This window comes from Mauremys reevesii, linkage group 3, assembly GCF_016161935.1.
Source record: "Mauremys reevesii isolate NIE-2019 linkage group 3, ASM1616193v1, whole genome shotgun sequence".
NCBI classification, from domain to species: Eukaryota; Metazoa; Chordata; order Testudines; family Geoemydidae; genus Mauremys; species Mauremys reevesii.
In genome coordinates, this window is record NC_052625.1 from 6,403,344 (window position 1) to 6,427,132 (window position 23,789).

Here is a 23,789-nt window from a genome sequence, read left to right on the forward strand (position 1 = left end):
CGGTCCTCCTCCAGGGGCAGGGGTTGGTACAACTCGGTCCCTGGTGCGGAGGCCAGCAGCAAGGCGCAGGCATTCAGCTCCTTCCCTGTCTCTCGCTCAGCTCAACTGGACCCAGCCTCTTATACTTCCGGTTCCACCCCTCTGCTTCTGGCGTGAAGCGCAGGCCCGGCCTGGCTCTGCCCACCAGAGGGTGGAAAATGGTTCCTCCCTATCAGCCACAGAGGGAGGCCACTCCAACTCGCTACAGCATACCTATTTATTTTTTTAATGCAAAAGGAAGTGCAAGGATTTGGCTATTCAGCCCTCCCTCAGGGATCAGGGATGCAGCAGTGCTTGTCGATTAGCTCCGCATCTCCAGTAAGCCACAGCAAAGGGCCACTTCCCGGACACTTAGTACCTTGCCCTTGTAAAATCAGTTGCTTTGTTATCGCTCTTTGGGGCCTTTCCATAGTTTTTATTTTGGCCAGCAGATAAATATTTCTTTCCTCCTTCAATGCCATCGTCTCACGACTCTTTCCGGTTCTCGTACGGCTCGCGGAGAGCGGAGATGGTGTTCTGAACCTGCTGGGAATGGGCTGTTTGTTCTCTGTGCCCCGCTAGGTCCTGGGCTATGTAGCGTTCCCTGGGTTAAACTCTAGCCCCAGATCAGCACATCACATGTTGGCTGACACAAGCAGTTCTTGGTGGTGCAGCGTCACTGGAGACTCTGCTGTCTTTCTGCAGCCTGGCTGGGTGAGCTAAACGTACTGTACCCGCTGAAGTCATTTAATTAGAGTAGATGCAAGGATCAGAGTGGTGCTGATCTTTCCTGTTACTAGTTAGATGCTCTGCTGCTCACCGTCCTTTTTACGTTGTCAGATAAAATGTGTGCATGGGGCAGGGAAGGCTCTATAGAACATTTAATCAATTAGCATCTAAAAATTCAGCAGCCTTAACTGAATGTGAAAAAGAGGTCAAAGTGAGAGCGCCCCAAAGAGTTAGGATGTGGCTGCTATACAGATATAGCACTCTCTTCTCCGGCCTGTAAACACGTTCTTCAAATCCATCGCCAGTCCTCAGCAGTTTAACACTAGCGTGGCTAACATTAACCAGAACAGCTAAGCTGCAACAGTTCATGCATCAGCAGAACTTCACTGCTCCAGGACCTGAGCTAGCTCGACTAATGCTGGCTCAGGTATGTCTACATGAGCTGCAACTAGACCCCATGATTGCAGTGTAGACACAACCTGTCTGTGACACTGTAGAGCTAAGCTTAGAAGCGGAAGGAAAGATCAGGGACAATACAGTTTGCTTGAATTTACGGCTTTGCTAGAAAGAGGTCAGTGAGATTTTCTTAATACATGGGAGGGTTGGGATTTTTGTATAGACTGAATCTAGATCCACCAGCTCACCCCTTCCCATTACCAGATAACATTGCTGATCCCTAGTGTAGTGCAGGGGGCTGGACTTGATGGCTTCTCGAGGTCCCTTCCAGTCCCCTATTTCTATGATTCTGTACTATTCTAAACATTGGCCTCCATGCTGGGGAGAGGGATTTCAGCTGGGAGTGCATGCCTGGGTGGGGACCAGCAGAGAGCTGAGCAAGAGTTGGAGAAGCAGGCTGATGGCCAGACAGGTGGGTGAGCAGAAGGAAGAAGGGGTTGGTTAGAGGGAGCTATGCAGTTGGGTTACGAAGTCAGGAGGGGCAGAGGGGAAGGACAAGATGCATCAGCATCACACCCCATATTAATCTCCCTTAATTCTGCAAGGGGGAATGCACTTTTAGGATCAACTGGATAAAACCCTCCTGCTGTTTCCTTTGAAAACTAATTGAGTTTTCTCTTGAACGTAAGCCCAGCCACTGGTTAGCACCTGGATTGTTAAAACACCAGCCACTTCTTAGAAATTATTGAAAGGTTCCAAATTAAAAAAGAAAAAATAAAGTCAGGGAAATTTCTGATAAATTTTTCCTCCAAAAAAAATTTCTCTTCCCCCCTCATTTTTTGGGGAGCTTTGGAACGAGTGTTACTTTTTCAACATTTAGCATATTTTCAAAATTTGGAAAACAAAAACAAGAAAAAAATCAGTTTTTTAAATTGTGATTCCCCCAACCCATTCTTTCAACTAGTCCTACCATTGACCCTGGGAATTAATGGGATCGCTTTTCAGCTCCCAAAGGATTGCAGATCACTGGCAGTTACCTTCCCTTCACTCTTCCACCATTCCCATCCAGATCATGAACAACCGTTTCGTGAAGACAACAATGGTCGGAGTGCCACTATCCAGCTCACAATGCCCCGTGCACAAAGCAGCAGCAGTTTAAAAAGCTCTGAAATTAGTTATCACTTCTGTAAGAGACACAGCAGTAATTTGTAGCCAGCGAAACACAGTAATTAGTCAACTGTAATGCAGTAGAACCTCACTCATTTGCATTAATGACTGAAAGTCCTTATGCAAATGAGAATTTTTTCACAAACCACTAAGTAGTGTTACCAAAAGCAAGGCAAACATCACAAAATGCACTTTGTTGATTTGTATTTTCAATGGTAATGTAGGTTTCATTAATTCTGGTAATATTTTATAGCATGCTGTGTTAATGTCATGGCCTTTTAGTTAATGTATATTTTGTAAAAACAATGAAATAACAAATGTTAAGGCCAGAAGAGACCACTAGATCCTCTACCCTGACTTTTCTTAAATTTTGACACAAGTGCCTTCATCTTCCACTCACCTCTTTCCCAGTGCCTGGAGCAGAAGAGAAACAGACTTTTGCCGAAATGAGAACTCCTGAGCTCAATGGAAGCCCTCGCAGAATTTCCATTCTCCTACCAGGGGAGATGAACAACACAGCCAGTCAGGTATTTATTATTATTACTATTCATTATTTGTATTCCTGTAAAGCCTAGGAGCCTTAGTCATGGGCCAGAACCCCATCATGCTAGGGTTGTACAAACACAGAACAAAAAGACAGCCTCAGCCCCAAAGTTTCCCTCCCACACAGATGGCTGATTCAGCCAGCGTCTGTTACTCTTCCCACAACAGGATGCAGATCACCCACTCTGGTGGATAGTTAACCATCCCCTCTGACTTCTTACAGAGACCTGGTAGTCCAGTTATCACATTGTGACCTCATGGAATACACGCGGATGGACTGAGATAATCTCTTCAGAGTGTTCGTGATTGTCCTCTGCTCCAACCAGCTGGTATTCTGTTGGGACCATCATTGACCTCATCATGATAACCCATTGGTGGGCCTCTAACCTCCTATGGTGATTCCATCCAGAGTGGACTCTACCAGAGGGTGCCCCACAAAAGGCTAGGTATGGACATGATTGGCTGGAGCAACAGGGATATGGAGATATGCACTGATTGTTTGTGGTGGTCCGACACAAAAGGGAAGAAGGTCTGACAATCAAAGCTGCATAGAGGATTTAGACATTCCATTGTCATTATTTGAATTGGGCATTCAAATCCCATTAGGCATCTTTGAAAATCTTAACCTAATAGATCGAAAGCATGACAAAAATAGAAAATACAATGCATGTGTCATGAAGAGATTTTCTCCCAAACTCGACACCGTGGCATTTCCTGACATTTGCACATTTACATTCATAACCTAAACACGAGCATGTGAAATGGGGCGTGGGGCTTGTTATAAGAGGAGTCTTGAGGGCAGGTCGGATGGCCCAGAGATTAGGGTGCCACCCTGGGACTCAGGAGCCTGGGGTTTCATTCCCTGCTCTCGATGGACTCTCCTGTGTGACTTTGTCTTGGTTACTCAAGGTTTTTGGGCCTCAGATCCCAAACTGTACAACAGGGATGTTGCCTCACGGGGGTGTTGTGAGGATAAGCACAGTAAAGATGGTGGGGAAGGGGGACACTTATGAGAACAGCAGATGGGGAGTGCTACACTGGGCATTTGCTATAATTTAGCACAGTGGTTCTCAACCAGGGGTACGCGTAGCCCTGGGGGTACGCAGAGGTCTTCCAGGTGATACATCAACTCATCCAGAGATTTGCCTAGTTTTACAACAGGCTACAGAAAAAACACGAGCAAACTCAGTACAAACTAAAATTTCATATAGACAATGGACTTGTTTTTACTGCTCTACATACTATACCCTGAAACCTAAGTACAATATTTATATTCCAAACCATTTATTTTATAATTATATGGTAAAAATTAGAAAGTCGGCACTTTTTCCAGTAATAACGTGCTATGACAATAACGTGCTATGACAATGTCTGATTTTGTAAGCAAATAGTTTTTAAATTAGGTGAAACGTGGGGTATGCAAGACAAATCAGCTTCCTGAAAGGGGTACAGTGGTTTGGAAAAAAGTTGAGAACCACTGGTTCAGCAAAGCTGGGATGTGATAAAACCATCTTACCTACTGGTCACAAACTAATATCACCTGTCTAGCTGATAGTATTACAATGACTGCACTAATACTTCACCTTTGCACTGGGCCCTTTAATTTGCAGATCTCAGGGCTACACAACTGGACCACCCTATGACGAAATGCTCTGTGCTAGCCAAGACCGATTTAGCATGACCAATATTAACTAACACATCCACTTCATCCTTTAAAATTTCTCCAGTTAGCCAAGCAGGTATTCAGTCATTCTGCTTGTAATGCATTTTGTGGTGATCTCCTGTAGTATCCTGGATAATTACAAGTTATGTCATTAATTAGGGCAGTAAATGAGCACTCCCTTTCTGCTCATAGCAAAGCTAGTTAGAAAGACACCAATATTTGAAGTAAATAGCTAAGGCTTTGAAAGAAGACTTTCTGGTGTCCATGGTATTGTTTCAGTGAGTTAATCATCCACATTCCCAGCCTTTCATTACCTGGCAACTCAGCAGGTTCATTAAATCCTTAGGCAATGGACTGATTCTCCTCTCCCTTACACCCATTTACTCCACTGATTTCAGTTGCGGTTTCCTGTAAACAAAAAGAGAACAAGACCCATGCATTTTAAAACTTCGGTAGTGAAAGGTCAAAGAGTCTCCTTTTTTGAGATCTCAAAGCCCTTATTACTTACGTGTATTATTATTTTGATACGAGAGGACCTGTACACAGCATAGAACAGTGCAGAGGCCTCTGTTTATGCTTTCCTGCAGACTTCCGGGGATTTAGCACAGAATATTTAGGCTTTATAATTTTGGAGGACAATGCATCCATCATTTTGGAACCTGCAAGGGATGTGGATGGGAAAAGAGTTTATACTGATAAGCACAGTAATAATTAAAATCAAGCATAGGTGTAGTTTGATTTCTATATTTGGGGAGGCAGATCCAGTCAGGCCAATGGGGCCGCACATGAGTGGGAAAATTCCACGCCATGGAATTAAGTTAGCTAACGTAGGGGTTTTTTCTATCTCTATAGGAACTAACTGATTCAGAAAAGCACTTCAGCACATGCTTAACTTTAAGCCCATGTTTAAATCCAGCCCCTATTCATCAAAGCACTCAAACAGGAATTTAAGAGCTTTGGTGAACAGGGATAGATTTGCTCCCACATTTAAGGTTAAGCACATATTTAAGAGATCTGCTGAACCAGGGCCTCAGACTGGGTGGTGCCACAGGAAAGACCTATACAGCACACATCAGTAGTCTCATTTCTGTAGATGAAGGTCAAACTTCTGTGGTCATCCTACTCGATCTATCTGCAGCCTTCAGCACAGTAAACCACAAGACTCTATTGACTGTCCTGTAAGTCTTGATTGGTATGAACAGCATAGTTATGGTGACCAGATAGCAACTGTGAAAAAACAGGACAGGGGTGGAGGGTAATAGGCGCCTCTATAAGAAAAAGTCCCAAAAAACAGGACTGTCCCTTTAAAAATGGGACATCTAGTCACCCTATGCATAGTTCCATACTGACTGATAATAGAATAAATTTAGAGGAAAAAAAGAATCCAAGGACCAAGAGCTAAAAGCTGAGCCCACTTTGGCCTCTAGGCTTATGCCTTTCTTATTTTATTGTGTTTCAGGGCCTAGAGAATCTGGTGATTTGTGCTCTATAAATACCAAAGAGAGAAACATAGTGATTGCAGCTCTTCATTGTTTCCTGCCTCTTGTATTTGATCCCCATTCTACCCTCCATGGCTACAATTAACTTGTTTTCATAAAGATGAAGCAGTACAAAGCATCTCACGTTACTAGCCATCTCCTATACTGTGCTCACGAGAACTGGTCGGGAAAAAGTTTGACAAAACTTTTCGTTGGAATTTTCAGATTAATCAAAGACGAGCTGTTTTGTGGGAACAGTTCAACAAAGTTCCAACAGACCTCAGACAGTGGCCTTCTGAGCTCTCTGGGCTTCCAAGGCTTTCAGGCTCCCTTGCAGCTGGCTGCCATGGAGCAGGGAGCCTTGAAAGCCCAGCTGCTGACTGAATCTGACATAATTCTTGTCATTTCCACAGCTGCCCATTGGGAAAAAGCAGCAGTGATATTGGCCAGACTCTTGTTAACTTGACAACAAGAGTCAGGTCAGTTTCACTACTAAATCAGATAGAAATTTCAGAAATCAATCCTCTACAAAGAGTCCAGAGGCATTTTTTGTTAAAAGATGGTGACAACAGTTTCTAAAATAATTTGAACCTGCCCTATTTAAAAAATGGCTGTTACCAAGGTGAATTTTGATGTTTAGACTCTCAAACTTGCAAATAAATATGGCCACCAACATTCACCGGAAATGTTTGATACACCAACAGCCTGTGCATGAGTTGGTCAGCAAAATCAAGCTGTTTGACATAATTCTTTTTCAGCCTATTAAGAAATGAAATTAGTAGAGACACATCATGGTCATGAACTTTTTATAGCATTTAATTATCCATATAGCATAATATTAGATATCAGTTAATCAGACACAGAAGTTATTTTTCCTATAACGTGAAATCATTTTCTTTCATGCTTGGTATTTGTTTTTATAGTACATAATACTTTGTAGTTAGAACAGAATTAATACAGAAGTGATGGGTTTGGGGTTGTCTTTTTTTTTTTAATAAATAGACAGTGCACCAGTAGTTAGATGAAATGTTGGTTTATGATACTCATATTGGTTACAATTGTAGGCAAACCATGCAACTGGTAGTCAGTTTCAAGAGATCCATGCCAGTTTCCCACAGTCTGTGCATTATTTGCCAAGAACCAAGTAAAGATGTGCATGGAGAAGATGAACAAGAATTGCATAGAATAAAGGAGGCAACAGCCATTGGAAGGAAACTGCAAGATGTCAAATACAGAGAGGCCGTTGACAGAACCGAGTTCATCTTTCATTCAGAACAGACAGTGACAGTTGTGTGGCCTAGAAATTGCTATGCCCAATACACTGACAAAGGCAAAATCCAGAGATTGCAGAAAGAAAGAGCATCTGCAACTGATGTATCTCATGTGGCGAGTTGTGGCGATCCCTAAAGACACCAGTGTCTTTAATACAAGAGAGTCCAGTTCTGTGAAACCTATGGATGGAAGATGCCGCATGTTTTGTCAAGAAGTGCGCTTTAAACAGAGACTCATCTCTATAACTACTTTCAAGACGAGAGCACAGGTAATGAAGTCAGCTGAGAGCACAGGTAATGAAGTCAGCTGTATTTGACCACAAAATGAGTGTTCCTTTAGCTGGAATAAATGACTTCATAGCTGCTGAAGGCAAGTACCACCTGACTTGCTACATCCCATTTATGAGGTTTGTGATGAAGAAGAGTGAGGGCACCAAAATTACTGACACAGCAACGCTTTGGCTTCAAAATGAGCTTCAGCATGCAGCCAAATCAGGGCCAGGTTTTGGAGCTACCTGAAGTTCGGCATCATTACTGCAGGAAACCAGCATTGAAATTCCACACTCCTACAACAGTTGTGGATCATCATACAAGGAAAAATGCCAAACTCAGATTGGGGATTTATTTCATTTCATTGCCTGATCTGTCTCCTGCTGAGAGACAAACACTCTTTATTCCAGAGAAGTATAAATATGTGCCCACCTCACAAATGGCCATCCCCATTTACCATCCCCAAGAGACATATTTCTGTCACTGGTACATGTTGCATTGAAAATTCAGTGAGATACTTGGTCATCCCCTGGCCAAAGAGGTTTGAGTGTCAGTGAGGATGATGCTTGCATTCCACAGAGCCTGTACATGTTCCTCCACCTGCTGTCTGAAGGCTGATCTCCTCCTGAGGGGGATATCGATGGAGAATGTTGAGAAACAAGAAGCAGTGACATTCAAGGTGCTTAGCTCAAGACATTGTATATAATGTGAGGGATGGAATGAAATGGACACCAAAGCATATTGGTTTTGGCTGCCCCCTCCCTCAGGCAAAGCCCAGACAACTTGTTCCGCTTTTCCAGAAGGCTGGCCACTGTATTAGTTACAAAGGAATCCTGAAGGTGGACACAGCCCTAGCAGAGAAAATCCTACAAGCTATGGATGCTGTTATTCCTCCCAACCCATTCCCAGGAAGTTTGTTCACTATACAGTCAACAATACTGACATTCATCATGCTTCTCTGGATGGGAAAAACACATTCCATGCTACCCAAGTGGCTGCTTGGCAAACAGGGCTTGCCTTTGATCTGATGTTGAGTGGTTTAAAGCCATCAGATAAAAGCACACTCAATGTTCCTGATGCAATCTACACACTCGTACCAGCCGAGGTGAGGAAGGGTAAAGCTAAATCAGTATTCAAGGACCATGTTTGCAAAGAGCAGTACTCTGAAGCTGAAGAAAACTGCAAAGTTGCAGTGCAGGCAAAGCGCTACTGAGACAGCCTTTATAATAAACATCAAAATGAGAGCCCAAGATGTGGATGGACACATTTCAGCCAATTGCACATGACAACAGAACCAGAAATAACTGTGATTGGATACTTGCGAATCATTCAAGTATCCAATCACAGTAGGCCCCAGTCCTGTGGGAGAGGTGGGGTGGGAGAGCTCTGCAGGGCTGCTCCATTTGCCAAGAGAGGAAGCTCCTCACTCCATGAAGCATCTCTGATTGGCTGCCTTTCCAAAAGGGGCAAAGAAGTGGGGAAGGACAGCCAATTAGAGGGCTTTCTCCATTGACTCACAGGGTTTCTCCATAGTTCCTTAAAAGTGTCTGAAAACCGCAGTCTATAGGGAATCCCCAGGACTGGCAACTCTTGCGCGTCATCTCGGGTCTTGCCTATTTGGTGTTCTCCCTGTGAAGTTCCAGCTCCTGGAGTCCTGTGATTACATGAGGCTCTCAGCCTGCCGTAAAAATATTTAACCATTCCTCTCTCCACCTATCCCAGTCTCTAATCTCTAATATAGCCATCTCTCCTCCACCCTTTATCTCTCTATCTCCTCTCATTCGTTTCACTCCCCTTAGCACTGGGCCTCTATAACCCCCCCGCCCCCCCCCCCCCACACACACTTCTTTGCTTCCTCACTCCTCAGGAGGGTTTCCTGGCCTTATTCTCAAATGGGTTGAGCATCCTTTGTGTTCACTGGGGTATGAAGGTGTTCAGAACCTCTGACCATCAGGCCACGGGTCTGCCTTTGCCTCCCTGTCGCCTTTTCTGCTGCTGCAGCTCAGTTAATAAAGTGGCAATATGCAAATGAACTGGAGGGGGAAGGTGAGGATTGGCTAACAGCGGCTCAGAGGTTGTAGTGACATCACTCAGCTATGAGCTGGCTTTGGACATTGCATCATAGAGCCCTGGCACAGGATACCTAGGGCCTACGTGGCACCCCTGCCTGCTAAAATTTGATCCCAAGCTGGTTCAGGCTGCAGCTGAATCTTGATTCACAAGAGGCTCTAGCCCATACCAGGATGTCAAAGAGCATGCGGAAGCTCAAATGCTGGAGCTCCTTCTGGGGGCCCCTGATCTGCTGCTGTGGGAGAAAGAGGAGGAGGTAAATTCAAAGCTAGGCTGGGACTGGATGGGAAAGGATCGGGGTGTGGGGACAGCAGAGACATAGGTAGTCTCTCTCACCAGCCTTAGATTAGGGGAGAAACCTAACATGCCGTCCATCTCTCCACCCGTCTATCACAATCCATAGTCCATCCACTTACCTATCAATATATCTCAATCTCTATCCCATCTATCCATCACAATCTCTAACCTAGCCATTATTTATCTGTCAGCGTCTCAATTTTTAATACATCCTGCTCTCTAACCTCCCTACCGAGTCATCTTTGTCTATTTCATCCATCCGTCTATCTCAATCTCTCATCCACCTTTCTATTGTACCATCTCGTATCATCAATCTAATTCCATCTCTAAGACAACCTCTAGTTTCTCTGTTTTTATCTAATCTCTAAACTCACCTCTCAACCCAGCACAAATGTGTAGCTCTATCATCTAGTCTCTGTTCTAATCTGTGGTTTTCATTATTTTGGGGGGGTATTAATGGCCACAGGGAAGTCCAATTTGATCTTCCCATTATAAGTGCTATGGGGCAGGTACAGAGGGTTACAGTATACGTCTCAGCCCTGCTGTCTGAGATATAGGTTAGTTGGGGTAGGGGAATTGGTTTGGGTGTTAAACCCTTAACACAAAGGCATGGGGGGAGGTGTGGGGGTTTCTTCCTATCTTTTTGTTGTTCTCTGGATCTCGATATCTCCCTTTAGGGGCTGTTGTTAATATTCCCAGCCAGAGCGTGGGATAGAATCCAGAAACTCTGACTCCTAGTCACTCTGCTGTAACTACTGACTCTCATTCCCCCTCCCAGAGCCAGGTACAGAACCCAGGAGTCCTGTGTACTGGAAAAGAGGCAGGGCACCTTGTCCCCTATATATACAGCTCCACCTGATCCTAACTCTCAGGTCTCTCCACAGTTCTGCAGAAGAGATCTTCAGCTTCTCCATCAGTGACTGGGACCCTTGTGGGCTGGAGAGGGTGAGGGTGGATGACTTCTCTCGCCTCTTCCCAGATGACACCAGCATGGAAGGGGACTGTGGGGACATTGAGGTGGTGGCCATGGTTCACAGGACAGAGGATGAAGGGGACTTGTTGGAGGAGATGGACCAGCCTGGGCAAGAGGAGGGTGAAGGTGAAGGAGACAATAATAGAGGTCTCCAGGGTGATGACCTGGGAGGAGAGGCCCCTACCATATTGCACAGGAATGAAGAGAAGCAGCATGGGACACTGGGAGACCCAGTAGACCAGAGGCGGGGGAGCATCGCTGGGGAACAGGAGCTCCCTGGGATCCTGAAATGGCCAGTCAACCATGGAGAACAGGAGAACTTAGCCCAGAAACAGGGGCACCCTAAGACCCTACGGAACCAGTAGATGAGGAAGAACAAGGGAGTAAGTCCATGGCAGGAGGGGACCACACCAGGCTTCAGCCACTCACAGGCCAGGTCTGGGTCAAGGAAGTCCCCCTCCAAGCCTGTAGGCACAAGGAGGCTTGCCAGCTCCTCCTTTCTGGACAACACCACAGAGGAGTGCCTGCCCCTGTCACCTTCCCTGATGATGTCCCCATGGGGCAGAAGATTGTGCTGCGATTCCCTGAGACCTGCCTGCCCTGTTCATGCCTCTGGTTGCTTGTGGCCTCCAGCTGCTTGTGGCCTCCAGCTTCCTCCTTTATTATGTATTGACTCTAGGTCTCTTCCTGAGCACCTGGATCTCCTCTTAGAGCCAGATACGAGGCTCCCGGGTGTGTGACAGGAGGAGCAACACATGGGGAACCCAGAAGAGCACCACAGAACCCAGGAGAGCTCCATGCCCCTCACTCGGAGAATTCAGAGGAGCTCCACACACCCTGGCCTGAAAATGTCAGAGAGGTCCATGCTCAGCAGGCAGAGACCACAGCAGAGCTCCAGGCTCAGCTCTTAACCAACATTAAGAAGAACCAAGACACGTTTTTAAGATGTTCATGTGTCTAACAGGTCACATTCCTTGTTGTGTATCTTGCACAGTTACATCGTTAGCATCCTACGCATGCCCCATTCTGTCACAGGAACATTGCCCCCAAGAGGCGGTTGCTGTGAATACACTCACCTCTTAAGAGCCCGGCCTTGCCTTTCCCAGGCCCTCTGACCCAGCAGTTTGCGGCTAACTCGCTTTTACACCAGCTCTCTTGTTGGCCCAGAGCTGGTTGGGAGAAACCCCATTTCTCTAGTGGTGCTCAAGAGCCCAAGCAAAATGAAAGTGTATAGGCGGTCTCCGTCCAGTTCTGCCAAACCACAGCGCCAGAGAAGTGGTTACTTCCATCCATCTGTACTACATGCTCTTAGATCTCTCGCGAACGGCCCCCTGCTCTCAGCCTCCTCTGGGCCAGGCCTTTCTCTGCTCCTCTGCTTTGTGCCACTCTGAGCTCTGTTGCTCCAGCTCTCGGGGAAGGCACCTGCCCCTGGGAAGAGGGAGACAATAGTGCACACACTGCAAATGGGGCTCAGCACACAGCTGGGTGTCCAGGGGATTTTCAGATCAGCTGGGGAGTGGTGGCCCCGTCCCTGCGTTTGGGGGCATGGGGCTGGGTTGTGGGTAAGGGGCAGGCTGCTTAGCCAGCATTTTCAATAGCACCCCCCACATGCTGGGAGTTCAGCTGTGTCAGAGGCACCATAAAAACAACAGGGGCAGATGAAGCTCCTGAGGTATCACCCACTCCAAACTGTATTAAACTCCAGATACACAACAGAGCACAGACGGCTCTGTGAGTGTGCGCGCACACGTGTATGTGAGCAAAACAGAGTACAACTGTGCTCCTCAGGGACTGATTCTCTGCTGTGGTGAGAGCCACTCGGAGAAGGAGAACGTGTGGGGGGGGGAAAACGAGTCACAGAGCTGGTTATGGTACCCTGATTCTCTGGGTTAGCCTGCGCCAGCCCTACCGTGAGTTAGAGCAGCCCAGGAGCTGCTCTAAGTTAGACCAGTTGTGCATAAGGGAACATGGTCCACCTCAGGATTGGCAGAGCTGATGGAAGCTCTGCCATGCCCAGACCCACTTCCAGTGCCAAGAGGGTTCTGGGTCAGTTGGTGCAGAAACCAACTCTGCTAGTTTTATACCACTTTGGAGCTCCAGTCATCAGGGAACTCTCTGCTGCCAGGTACTGCCAATTCCGGCTTCTCTGTGCCACTCAGGCCCTGCAAAGTCACTGGCTCAGAGATGAGAATCTGGTCCCTAGGGAGCAAGCAGTTAATCAGGGAATTTAAAGCTAATGCAGGGCCATGGGACACCAGCAGGGGAGTGAAGCGGGGGTTTTGGTTGGGTGTCTTCGATTTGGCAACACCAGCCATTGGCCTCAACACAAATACCAGACCCTGCTATATTTGAGGAAAGCAAGGCTTTCCCTGGGTCAGGGATGGAGGAGACTCTGACGGGGAAAGCACTCACTGACAGCATATTTGCTATTGCTGTTTAGGGTGGGCATGTCCTGGATCACATTAAGGTTCCCATGTGGTGAGCACATTGTCTCTGCTTGCACTGTTTGAGAGCAGAGCAACCATCTCCAGTTTCATGCTGGGTGAGTAGATGGTTCACACGCTATGTATAGCAAAGACTGACATGAGAACAACCATGCATATTTCTGTTCTGTATTTGGAGAGAAAACAAATGATGCAGTCTCATTATATGGTGATACTAATGGAATGGAAACTCTCTCTGGAGGATGTTAAACAGAAGCTACTAAAGTTAGACATTTTAAAATGTCCAGCAGGTCCAGGTAACTTGCACCCAAGAGTTCTAAAAGAGCTGGCTGAGGAGATCACTGGACCATTAATGCTGATTTTCAATAAGGTTCATAGCCCTAGGGAAGTTCCAGAAGACTGGAAGAAAACTAGTGTTGTGCCAGTTTTTGAAAAGGGCAAACAGGATTACCAGGATAATTATAGGTCGGTCAGCCTGACATAGATGCTGGGCAAGATAATGGAGCGACTGACACAGGACTTGATTAGTAATGAACAAAAGGAGGGTAATGACTAATTAATGCAAAGCAACATGGATTTATGGAAAATAGATCCTAACTGGATATCATTACAAGTTTGGCTGATAAAGGTAATAGTGTTGACATAATATACTTAGACTTCTGTAAAGCATTTGACTCAATGCCACACAAGCAAAAAAAACCCACCTAAATATAAAATTAACGTGGCACACATTAAATGAACTAAAAACTGGCTAACTGATAGATCTCAAAATGGAACTGTAAATGGGGAACTGTCATCAAGTGGGTCTATTTCCATTAGGGTCTGGCAGGAATTGGCCTAATGCTATTTAACATCTTTATCAATGACCTGGATGAAAACATAAAAGCACCACTGATCAAGTTTGCAGATGACACAAAAATTGGGAGAGTGGTAAATAATGACGAGGACAGGTCAGTGATACGGGGTGATCTGGATGAATAAAAAGAAACTATAACATCCTATCACACATTAATACAGTAAGTGAAACAGTGCTGAGTTCAGAGACATTCGCCTGGGAATACAACAAGGCACCGTGTACATTTCAGCAGCGGCCACAGCTCTTGAGGTTGCGGTGCAGAAAGCGATGAGGCAGGTGCCTTCCTTCCTTCTGTTTCAGCATTCCATGGGATTGTATCAATCAGCAATTACATTTTGTTCTGTTTCACCATGCCACTCTCAATGCTCTCCTGACCCATTATTGTTAGTGGCTGGCTGTTAAGTTCTGCCTGGCTAATGAATGGTCCAAATTCAGAGCAAGGCAGAGCCTGACATGTGTGTTATTGCCTTCCTTCATTAAGCAGTGTCTGGCTTTTGGTGTCGGCACTTGGTAGGAATCATTTCAATAAATTCCCATAATCAGCCTCCTGGGAATGAAGACATCTGACGTTTCTTAAGCTTACAAGCCACACAATACATGTCAGATTAATAATACACCTTTTTTTAAATTTATTTTTGTTTCATTCTCTTATATTAGAAATAGGAGAAGGTACTAATTATAAAATTGTGCACTGCACTCAAAACAACCCTACTGACTGACATCAGGATGAGATAAAACCATGTTGATTCATTTTCCTGTAACGTGCACTAGGGTAGTGTATTAATATACGACTAACTGATTGAGTAAACTTTGTATGACCTTTTCCAAAGTAGTTTTGAAATAAGTTTTGTGTATTTCTGTGTTTGCTATGTTGCTGCTGTTGAATCAAATGGAACAGAAAACAGTGTAGAATAAACACTTGTAGAGGATTCTGGTTTGCATCACGTAGCTACCCTTTCACATTTCTCTCCACATTGCTATTACATCAACTACACACACACACACACACACACACACACACTATTCTAACCACATTTGTCTACATGTGTAATAACGAGTGTAATAACATTCGTCTGTAAGAAAGAACACCTTATGCTGTGATCTGGGGCAGCTCTTATAAACTAAACAATCAGATCAAATCATTTCTTGGATGGGGGAGCCCAGGAGGAAATGTAGGCATTGCATGCAGAAGATTGTCTGGTAATTTTTGAAAGAGCTGGCGTGTCCCAGCTAAATTACATTTTGGGTAATTACATTCTACATTCCCTCCTGTATTTTCAGTTGGATATAGGATTCTTCTCCACTTCCAGTCCTAAAACATTTGTACAGTGTTATTGTTCATTGTTAAACCGTGGCTGCCCAGAGGTGGATGCATTTCACTGGTGGGCTGTCTGAAGGGATTCCTAGATACTGGCATGTTGTAATTCTCTAAAGTACCGTGAGTAGGGGTGGCCAGAAAACAACTCCATTTCACAAAAAATGTCAAGGTTTCATTCTGATGCAGAATGAAAACAAGACAAGACCTTTAAAAAAAATTGTGAAAAAGCACGAGACACCCCAGAACAGCCAACTGCCTGGTGCTTAGGGCACTCACCTGAGATGTAGCAGACCCAGGGGTGCCTGCTCTGAACCAGAAGAAACAAAAAGTTGTACTTGGATCTTCCACCTCTCAAGCATGTGCTCTGAATACCGGGCTATGAAGTCAGCCTCTCTGTCTTGGCAGTGTTCCACTTTATATAACTAATTAAATATCCACAGAGCCATAGAAACTGCTTCCATAGCCCAGGGTTTGAGGGCACTTGGCTAGGATGCGGGAGACAGGTTCATGCCTCTGTTCTGAATCAAGCCAAACAAGGCCTTAAAAACTGTGTCTCCCTCATCCCAGGTGTGTGCCCTAACCACTGGGTTATTGGATGGGGATGGAGACTCACCCTGGACTCGCAAAATGTTTTGGTGAAAGAGCATTTTTCAAAAAAGTTTGGTTGAAAGTTTTTCCACCAGTGCTATCCATGAGAGTCTTGCAAAGTGCTCTGTACAAACCACTGATTTACAACAACTCATCTAGCAGGCTCTTTGCAACTTCTTTAATATAGTGGACCTCTTGTAAAGCTGTTGAAATTACCTAGATCCCGTGAACAGGTTTATTCTCCATTCATGGGGGATTTTCACGCATAACTCTAGGGATAATTCCCAGAGCCATCACAGGAATCATGTGTTCCTAAATCTGATAGTGAAATTACCCAATTGTGCAGCACAGGTGTAAAAATCTCCATGTCTGGTCCAGGGAGGAGTATAAAAACATGTTTTGATCAATTCTGTAGTCAATAGCTTGACCACGCTTTGGTTCTTTATGAAATATACTCAAGAAACCAAATAACCAACGTCAGTCAGGTTTATTAATACGGTACAGGAAAAACAGGGCCGGCTCCAGGGTTTTTACCACCCCAAGCAGCAAAAAGAAAAAGAAAGGGAAAAAAATCTAAAGCCGCAATCGCGATCTGCAGCTCTACCGCCTCCGCTTCAGTCTTCGGCGACAATTCGGCAGCTGGTCCTTTGCTCCAAGAGGGACCTGCCGCTGAATTGCCACCGAAGACCTGGACGTGCCGCCCCTCACCATTGGCCGCCCCAAGCACCTGCTTGCTGGGTTGGTGCCTGGAGCCGGCCCTGAGGAAAAAGGTTCTAGATGATGTTAGTCTCTGAAGAGCAGTCCTATGCAGCCATGTTACATTCACCTTATGCAGAAGGTGGGCTCCCCAAGTTACATATTTTATCTGGTATTATGTACGACGACAATTTTGTAAGTGACACACGCCTAAAAACCAGCCCATCAGTTTGTCTCAGTTTTAGATCTTAATATTCCAGATACTGGGCCGTGAAGGTACTTCCCTAGCTTGTACTAAGACAGAGATCAAATGTATCTTGATTTTGACAAATTTCCTACCTGCTTATGTCAAATGCTTACTTCAGCAAATGCAAGATGTTATGGAATACTTAGCAAAAGTGAACAGGATTATGGTATATGCCAGTTTAGGCTACACCACTGTTGCAATATTTGTGCTCAGTGTTATTGGTGCTTAATTCATACATACATTCATTCATACATATATGGTGTGGATAATTCATAATTAACATGATATATATTTATATGCTAGCCAGCATACATTAGTCAACAAATATTAATTAGACCATGCAGAAATAAAAAATAATAGTGGGCCAGATCCTGAGTTTGTGTCCATTAGCATAGCTTCATCGACATCAAAATAGCCATGCAAATTTATATCAGTTGAGGTTCTGCACTTATGTCTTTTACTGATTCTAAATCACAACTGATTTTTCCCCTAATCAGAAGAGGATCTCTCCAGCTTCTAAATATCTATTTTTTCTTTATTTGTTGTCTCTGACACATTATAAACCAGTCATCATTAACTGTCTTTTACTATGTGCTTGTATAGCATATGGCATAACAGGCTACAGTCACACAGGTGCCTCTGGATGCTTTTGTAAGACAAATATGAACTGCCTGGCCCAATACCAGTTTCTGGGCTTTGTTGCAGAGACAGCCAGATGGGGTAGGACAAGTGAATTCACAAACCTTTTTTTGCACCTTTGATGACATGCTTGATGGCACTTTGAATGGTAACAAGGAACAAAACGAAACACAGCATGTGAATTCAAATCAGCAAGGCCTGATGCTATTCACCAGAGGGTACTGAAGGAATTAGCTGAAGAAATATCAGAGCCTTTACAAACTCATGGATGACTGGAGAAGGGTTAGTGTAGTGCTCATCTTTGAAAAGGAGGTGCCGGGGGATTATAGACCAGTCAGCCTGACTTCGATACCTGGGAAGCTACTAGAGCAATGTATAAAACAATCAATTTATGAAGACTTGGAGGATGAAGGGCTGATCACTAGCAGCCGGCATGGATTTGCCAAGAACAAATCATGCCAAACCAGCTTGATTTCCTTCTTTGACAGGGAACTGGTTTGGTGGATAGGGGGAAAAGCGGTGGAGATAATATACCTGGACTTCAGCAAGTCTTTTGACACAGTCCCACATGACATTCTGATCAGTAAGCGGGAGAAATGCGGGCTTGGTGGAACTACCATAATTGGTTAAACAACTGCAAACAAAGCGTAACTATGAGTGGAACGATGTCAGATTGGAGGGAGGTCTCAAGTGGGGTTCTGCAGGGATCTGTTCTGGGTCCGGGTTGTTTACAGCTCTATTAATGGCCTGAATGAAGGAGATACTTTGCAGATGGCACAAAGCTAGGGGGGTTGCCAGCACTTTGGAGGACAGAGCCACAATTCAGAGGGATCTTGATAAACTGCAGAACGGGGCTATAGACAAAATGACACCCTGCAAAGACAAAATGTAAGGCTCTTACAGAAGGCCTGCGGGAGGTCACCGAGCCCGGGATGGACCGACCGCGCAGAGGCATGACGCGGGCGGTTGCTGGCTGCTGTCGCGCTGCGGCTGGACCTCCATCCGCATGACAGCGGCAGCTCAACCCGCCGCCCGGACCAGCGCCGCGCGCGCGCGCGGTCTCGCTGCTGCAGCGCAGCGCGACCCAGCGGACCATGCCCCATGCGTTCCGCAGTTCCGCTGCCTCGGGCGCCTCGGGGCCCCGGCATGATGATTGGGTGGGCCAAATTTGGACCCCTGCCCACAAAACAAAACTGCAAAAAAAAAAAAAAGAAAAAAGACAAAACTACAGCTACAGAAAAAACCAAATGCACAAATACTGAATGGGGGATAACTGACTTGGCAGCAGCACTTCTGAGAAGGATCTGGGAGTTGTGGTGGATCACAACCTCAGCATGAATCAGCCATGTGATGCTGTTGCAAAAAAAGCAAATGCAATTTTAGGTTGCATTAACAGAGGCATACCAGGCAAATTACAGGAGGTGATAGTATCGCTTTACTTGGCACTAGTTAGGCCTCAGCTGGAGTACTGTGTCCAGTTTTGGTCACCAATGTATAGTATGGAGGTGGAGAAACTAAAAAAGATCTAGAGGCGAGTGACAAAGATGATCAAAGGGATGGAATGCAAGCCATATAAACAAAATCTGAAGGACATGGTTATGCTTAGTTTGGAAAAAAGGAGATTATGGGGGGGGGACATCATAACGGTCTTCAAATATTTGAAAGGTTGCCATTGAAAAGATGGAGAAAATTTGGCATGGAGGGCAGGACAAGAGGCAATTGGTTCAAACTACAGCATAGCAGATTTAGATTAAATCTCAGGAAAAACTTCCTAGCAGTAAGACTAGTAGGACAATGAAAGAGATGCCTTGGGAAGCTGTGGAAGCTCCTTTACCAGAGGTTTTCGAAAGGAGGGTGGATCGCCATCTGTCTTGGATGGTTTAGACACAACAAATTCTACATCTTGGCAGGAGGTTAGACTACATGACCCTTGTAACCTCTTCTAACCCTATGATTCTGTGCCACATATTGTGAGAAACCAGGGGAAATAATTGCTTGCCAAATAGATAAAACCAATTGGACTTCAAATTTCTAAACACAGAGGATGAAATCCTGGCTCCACTGAAGCCAGTGGCAAAAAGCTCATTGATTTCAATGGAACCAGGGCACCAACCTTACTACTGGCCACAGACCCATGAGTAATCTGTCAACCATCCTATCTAGAGATATTTTAGGTACTTACACAGCTCCCATCAGCCTGGTGTCTGACCACATTCAATCTTTCATGAATTTATCCTACCTCCACTTTATCCTAGCTATCCTACCACCAGGAAGGAGGGCAGTACTATTATCCCCATCGTACAGATGAAGAACGGAGGCACAGAGAGTAACTGACTTGCCCAAGGTCACGCAGGGCATCAGTGGCAGAGCATGGAATACCCACTGCTCCCAAGTCCTAGCCTAGTGCTCTAGCCACTGGACCATCCTTGCTCTCCGTTAGCTGCTGCCACCATACTTTTTGTAGCTGTTGGGCTGTTCCTCTCTTTCTCCATAATGCTGGCAACGTATGTAACTTGGGGCATTGCCCTCTTTGTCTGAAAATGGGTGGGGGTTGGGGGAGGAGAATAGGCTTTAGTTTAACACAAGCCGGTGAGCTGTGATGAATTTTCAGGGACTCCTACCAGGTTTTGCTTACAAGTTTTGCTTACCGTCCCTAGAACTGCACTGTACACAGAGGGGAAAGGGCGCTCATTTCATTAATAGGTCTGACACCAGTCTTGTTCAAAGCTGGCTGCCATTTCCTGGATCGTTCTCTCAGCGCTAATGGCTTCATAAAAGGTAATGTCAATAGAGTTGTTGTTCCAGAAGCTGCAAGCGAACTGCCTCTGCTTCACATGCTACATGCCTTTGTGGCCTCTCTCTCTAGACCCTGCGTCCTGTAGAGCTAAATTATGCAGCAGGGATGCTGGAATTCTGTGGCAGCAGGCTCACTGGGATCATGCAACGCTGTCCCCACCTTCTCACCTTCCCTAGTCAAGTGAGTGCAGAATTCCTTGCGTCTATTTCACCCCCAATTCAATGTAATGCTGCCTCTCCGCTTACGTTAATCAATGTGTAGCAAGATTTCTATATCAGCAGTGCACTGGGGAAATTATAAAGGGTTCCTGACCGAAGTATCCTTTGTTCTCTGGGTGTATCGACTTTGCAGGACCACAGGTGTGGAAGCCATCTCAAAGCAGTCAGCTTTTGGGAGAGTGTGTGCAGTCCCGTTCTGTCCCCGAATTCTAGAGCCAAGGGTCTAAAAGCCCCTGCCTCTCCCAACACATCCTTTAAATCTCTGCCACACAGGGGAGGGGGAAGGGCCACGCAGAGATGGTACATTTGGGGAACCAAAGCTACACTGGTTAGTATGCTCCTTCTGACATTGCCCCATTAGCTAGCAATGAAGAGGGACAGGGAGAACAACAGTGACGGTTCCAGGGTGAACGGTACCTTTGTCCCCTCACTCCATGGGAACTCCTTTCAAGGGACAAGCCCATCACCTGCACTTCTCTCAGAGTGGAATCCCATGATTCATCCCACCTTTAGACGAGGTCCCCAGGTTATCCCAACCCTGTTTACCAACCACGTTTCCTCAGCAGGTCCAATTCAGTTTGGCTCCTGCTATATGCTCCCCTCAGCTGTGAGCAGTAGGGCTTTGTCTACATTAGAAAGGGTTTGCCAGTAGAGCAGGGGCGAGCAAACTTTTTGGCCTGAAGGCCACATCAGGGTTCCGAAACTGTATGGAGGGCTGAGTAGGGAAGGCTGTGCCTCCCCAAACAGCCTGGCCCCCGCTCCCTATCCACTTCCCGCCCCCTGACTGCCCCCCTCAGAATCTCCAACTCATCCAACCCCCCCTGCTCCTTGTCCCCTGACCACCTCCTCCTGGGACCCCCTGCCCCTAACCGCCCCCCTGGGATCCCAACCCTATCCAACCCCCCCATTCCCCATCCCCTGACTGCCCCCCTCCAGAACCTCTGCCCCATCCAACTGCCCCCCAGAATCCCCTGCCCATTATCCAATCCGCTCCCCGCTCCCCACCTCCTTACCATACCACTCAGAGCACCAGGACTGGCAGCCATGCCGCCGCGCTGCCTGGCAGGAGCTCGCAGCCCCGCAGCCCAGAGCACTGGCGACACGGCGAGCTGAGGCTGCAGGGGAGGGAGGGAGGACAGCAGGGGCAGGGCCGGGGGCTAGTTTCCCCGGCCAGGAGCTCAAGGGATGGGCAGGACGGTCCCGCGGGCTGTAGTTTGCCCACCTCTGCAGTAAAGCTAAACCTCTACCAGTCAAGCTCTACTGGCAAACCCTCCTCGTGGAGATAGAGCTTATACCAGTAAGAGAGTGATTTTGCTGGTATGGGTTATATCAATTCCCTGAATAAGCTATACCCAGAAAAGTACCTTTTTGCTGCTATAACTGCATCTCTAGTAGGGCTTTTGCCAGAACAGCTGTGTCAATCAGGGGTAGGAAAAATAACACCCCTGACTAACAAAGCTATGTAGGCAAAAGTTTTAAGCATTCCCCAGGACTAGGTAAACGCACTAACACAGAGCAGTTTCCGACAAGCAAAATATTATTTATTTATCTGTAGAAACGCAGCAACTAGAGAGCAAAGGGTTAAAAACAACAAAAAATATTGTGTCAGGTCAGGAAGCCCTGAGCCCCACCCTCTTCCCCATTTGCCATGGCAGAAGGAACCCAGGGAGGAGACAGTCAGACAAAGATCAAACACGTACATAAGAAAAAAACAACTATGAACATAAAAAGTGGCTCCTTTGCTCAATCCACTAACCCTTCTTCCCCACCCAACACAAAATACACCTCAGCCACTAAGGAGAAGTCAGGCCAGATTTAAAGGAACTCAGGACCAGATTTTCAAGGGCTCAGCACCCACAAGGGGCAGGGGGGCATTTGCCAAAAGGCTTAGCTCCCATTTTGACGTCTAAATAAGGGCCAGGTTTTCAAAAGCACTCAGTACTCAGTCCGCACCCAATCTGCTGAGTGCTTTGAAAAATCTAGCTACTTACTCTGGGGCACCAGAAAAATCTGGTTGCAGTTGTGGGTAATGATCACTTGCAAAAGTCTAGCCCTGTCCGCAACTGCTGTAGCCCACGAAAGCTTATGCTCAAATAAATTTGTTAGTCTCTAAGGCCTGGTCTACACTGGGGGGGGGTCGATCTAAGCTACGCAACTTCAGCTACGTGAATAGCGTAGCTGAAGTCGAAGTACCTTAGCTCGAATTACTTACCCGTCCTCAGGGCGTGGGATCGACATCCCCGGCTCCCCCGTCGACTCCACTACCGCCACTCGCTCCGGTGGAGTTCCGGAGTTGACGGGAGCACGTTCGGGGTTCGATATATCGCGTCTAGATGAGACGCGATATATCGAACTCCGAGAAATCGATTGCTACCCGCCGATCCGGCGGGTAGTGAAGACGTACCCTAAGGTGCCACAAGGACTCCTCCTCCTTTTTGTACAGGCAAAGTAATTTTCACTTGTCTGATAGCAGTATCACAGCCCTGGTCAAGCTCCCCCTGCTGGACAGGTTGCTGTGTTTAAACCCACATGCTGCTCCCATGTGCATTCATAAGCTTACCTTTGTCTGGGCAGGCTTCAGTCAGTCTTTTTTTGGGGGGGGGGGCGGGAGGGAGGCTCTCCAGCACATTTCCAGGGCACAGATTCTGTGGTGCCCATCTGGAAGTAGGACCCAACACCCCAACAGCCCTAGGCCTCCAGACCCTGTGTGGACCCCCTGGCCTTAAGCTCACCTTCCTCAGAGCTCCACTTTGTGGACACTCTAGTTTACAGTTTAATCCTTCAGAGACTTGTGATCGTTGAAGCAAATGGAGACCGGCTTTGCTGAAGGATTTCTGAACCCAATCGCTCTTCACCTTAGCTCAAGAGAGATGCAGAAATAGGCAAAACAACATATACTTCTATGCTTTTCCCTGCCTCAGTTTCCTCATCACTCCTGAGCATTCTGTGGGATCTGACCAGAGTCCCCTCTTCTGGACTTTACTCCTCCAGTGCATACTTCTCTTCCTGCTCTGGTCGGGGAGTGACAGCTGCTCTGAGCAGACCTGGTCCTTTCATAGACTTCCAGACCCCTTTATCACATCACCCTCAAGCCCCCTGTCAGGTGACCAG

The 23,789-nt window shown here is 46.3% G+C and overlaps 1 protein-coding gene and 1 long non-coding RNA gene across 6 annotated transcripts in view; both read right to left on the reverse strand.

Moving 5' to 3' along the window:
- SLC24A3 (solute carrier family 24 member 3) overlaps positions 1-4,948 on the reverse strand; it is a 356,171-nt gene extending 351,223 nt beyond the window's left edge. The window contains exons 1-2 of one of the 4 annotated variants that reach the window (XR_005595868.1): positions 4,831-4,866; positions 2,711-2,804 (exon numbers count right to left, since the gene is read on the reverse strand). Coding sequence is in view for 1 of the 4 variants with exons in the window: in XM_039529108.1 (XP_039385042.1) it covers positions 2,711-2,804; positions 4,831-4,896 (160 nt within the window). In the remaining 3 variants the exon portion in view is untranslated. Of the gene's footprint in view, positions 1-2,710; positions 2,805-3,037; positions 3,114-4,830 lie in introns of those variants that run through there. The other 3 variants (XR_005595870.1, XR_005595869.1, XM_039529108.1) reach the window with 3 other exon arrangements.
- Positions 4,949-5,026: 78 nt separating this feature from the next.
- LOC120400503 lies at positions 5,027-23,723 on the reverse strand. 2 transcript variants are annotated; one of them, XR_005595871.1, is made up of 3 exons: positions 23,411-23,723; positions 11,952-12,303; positions 5,027-5,175 (listed from the first exon to the last, which is right to left on the reverse strand). It is a non-coding gene; the product is annotated as an uncharacterized LOC120400503 (long non-coding RNA). The 2 variants fall into 2 exon arrangements; XR_005595872.1 differs by lacking the exon at positions 5,027-5,175 and having other exon boundaries at positions 11,951-12,303.
- Between the last annotated feature and the right edge of the window lie 66 nt (positions 23,724-23,789).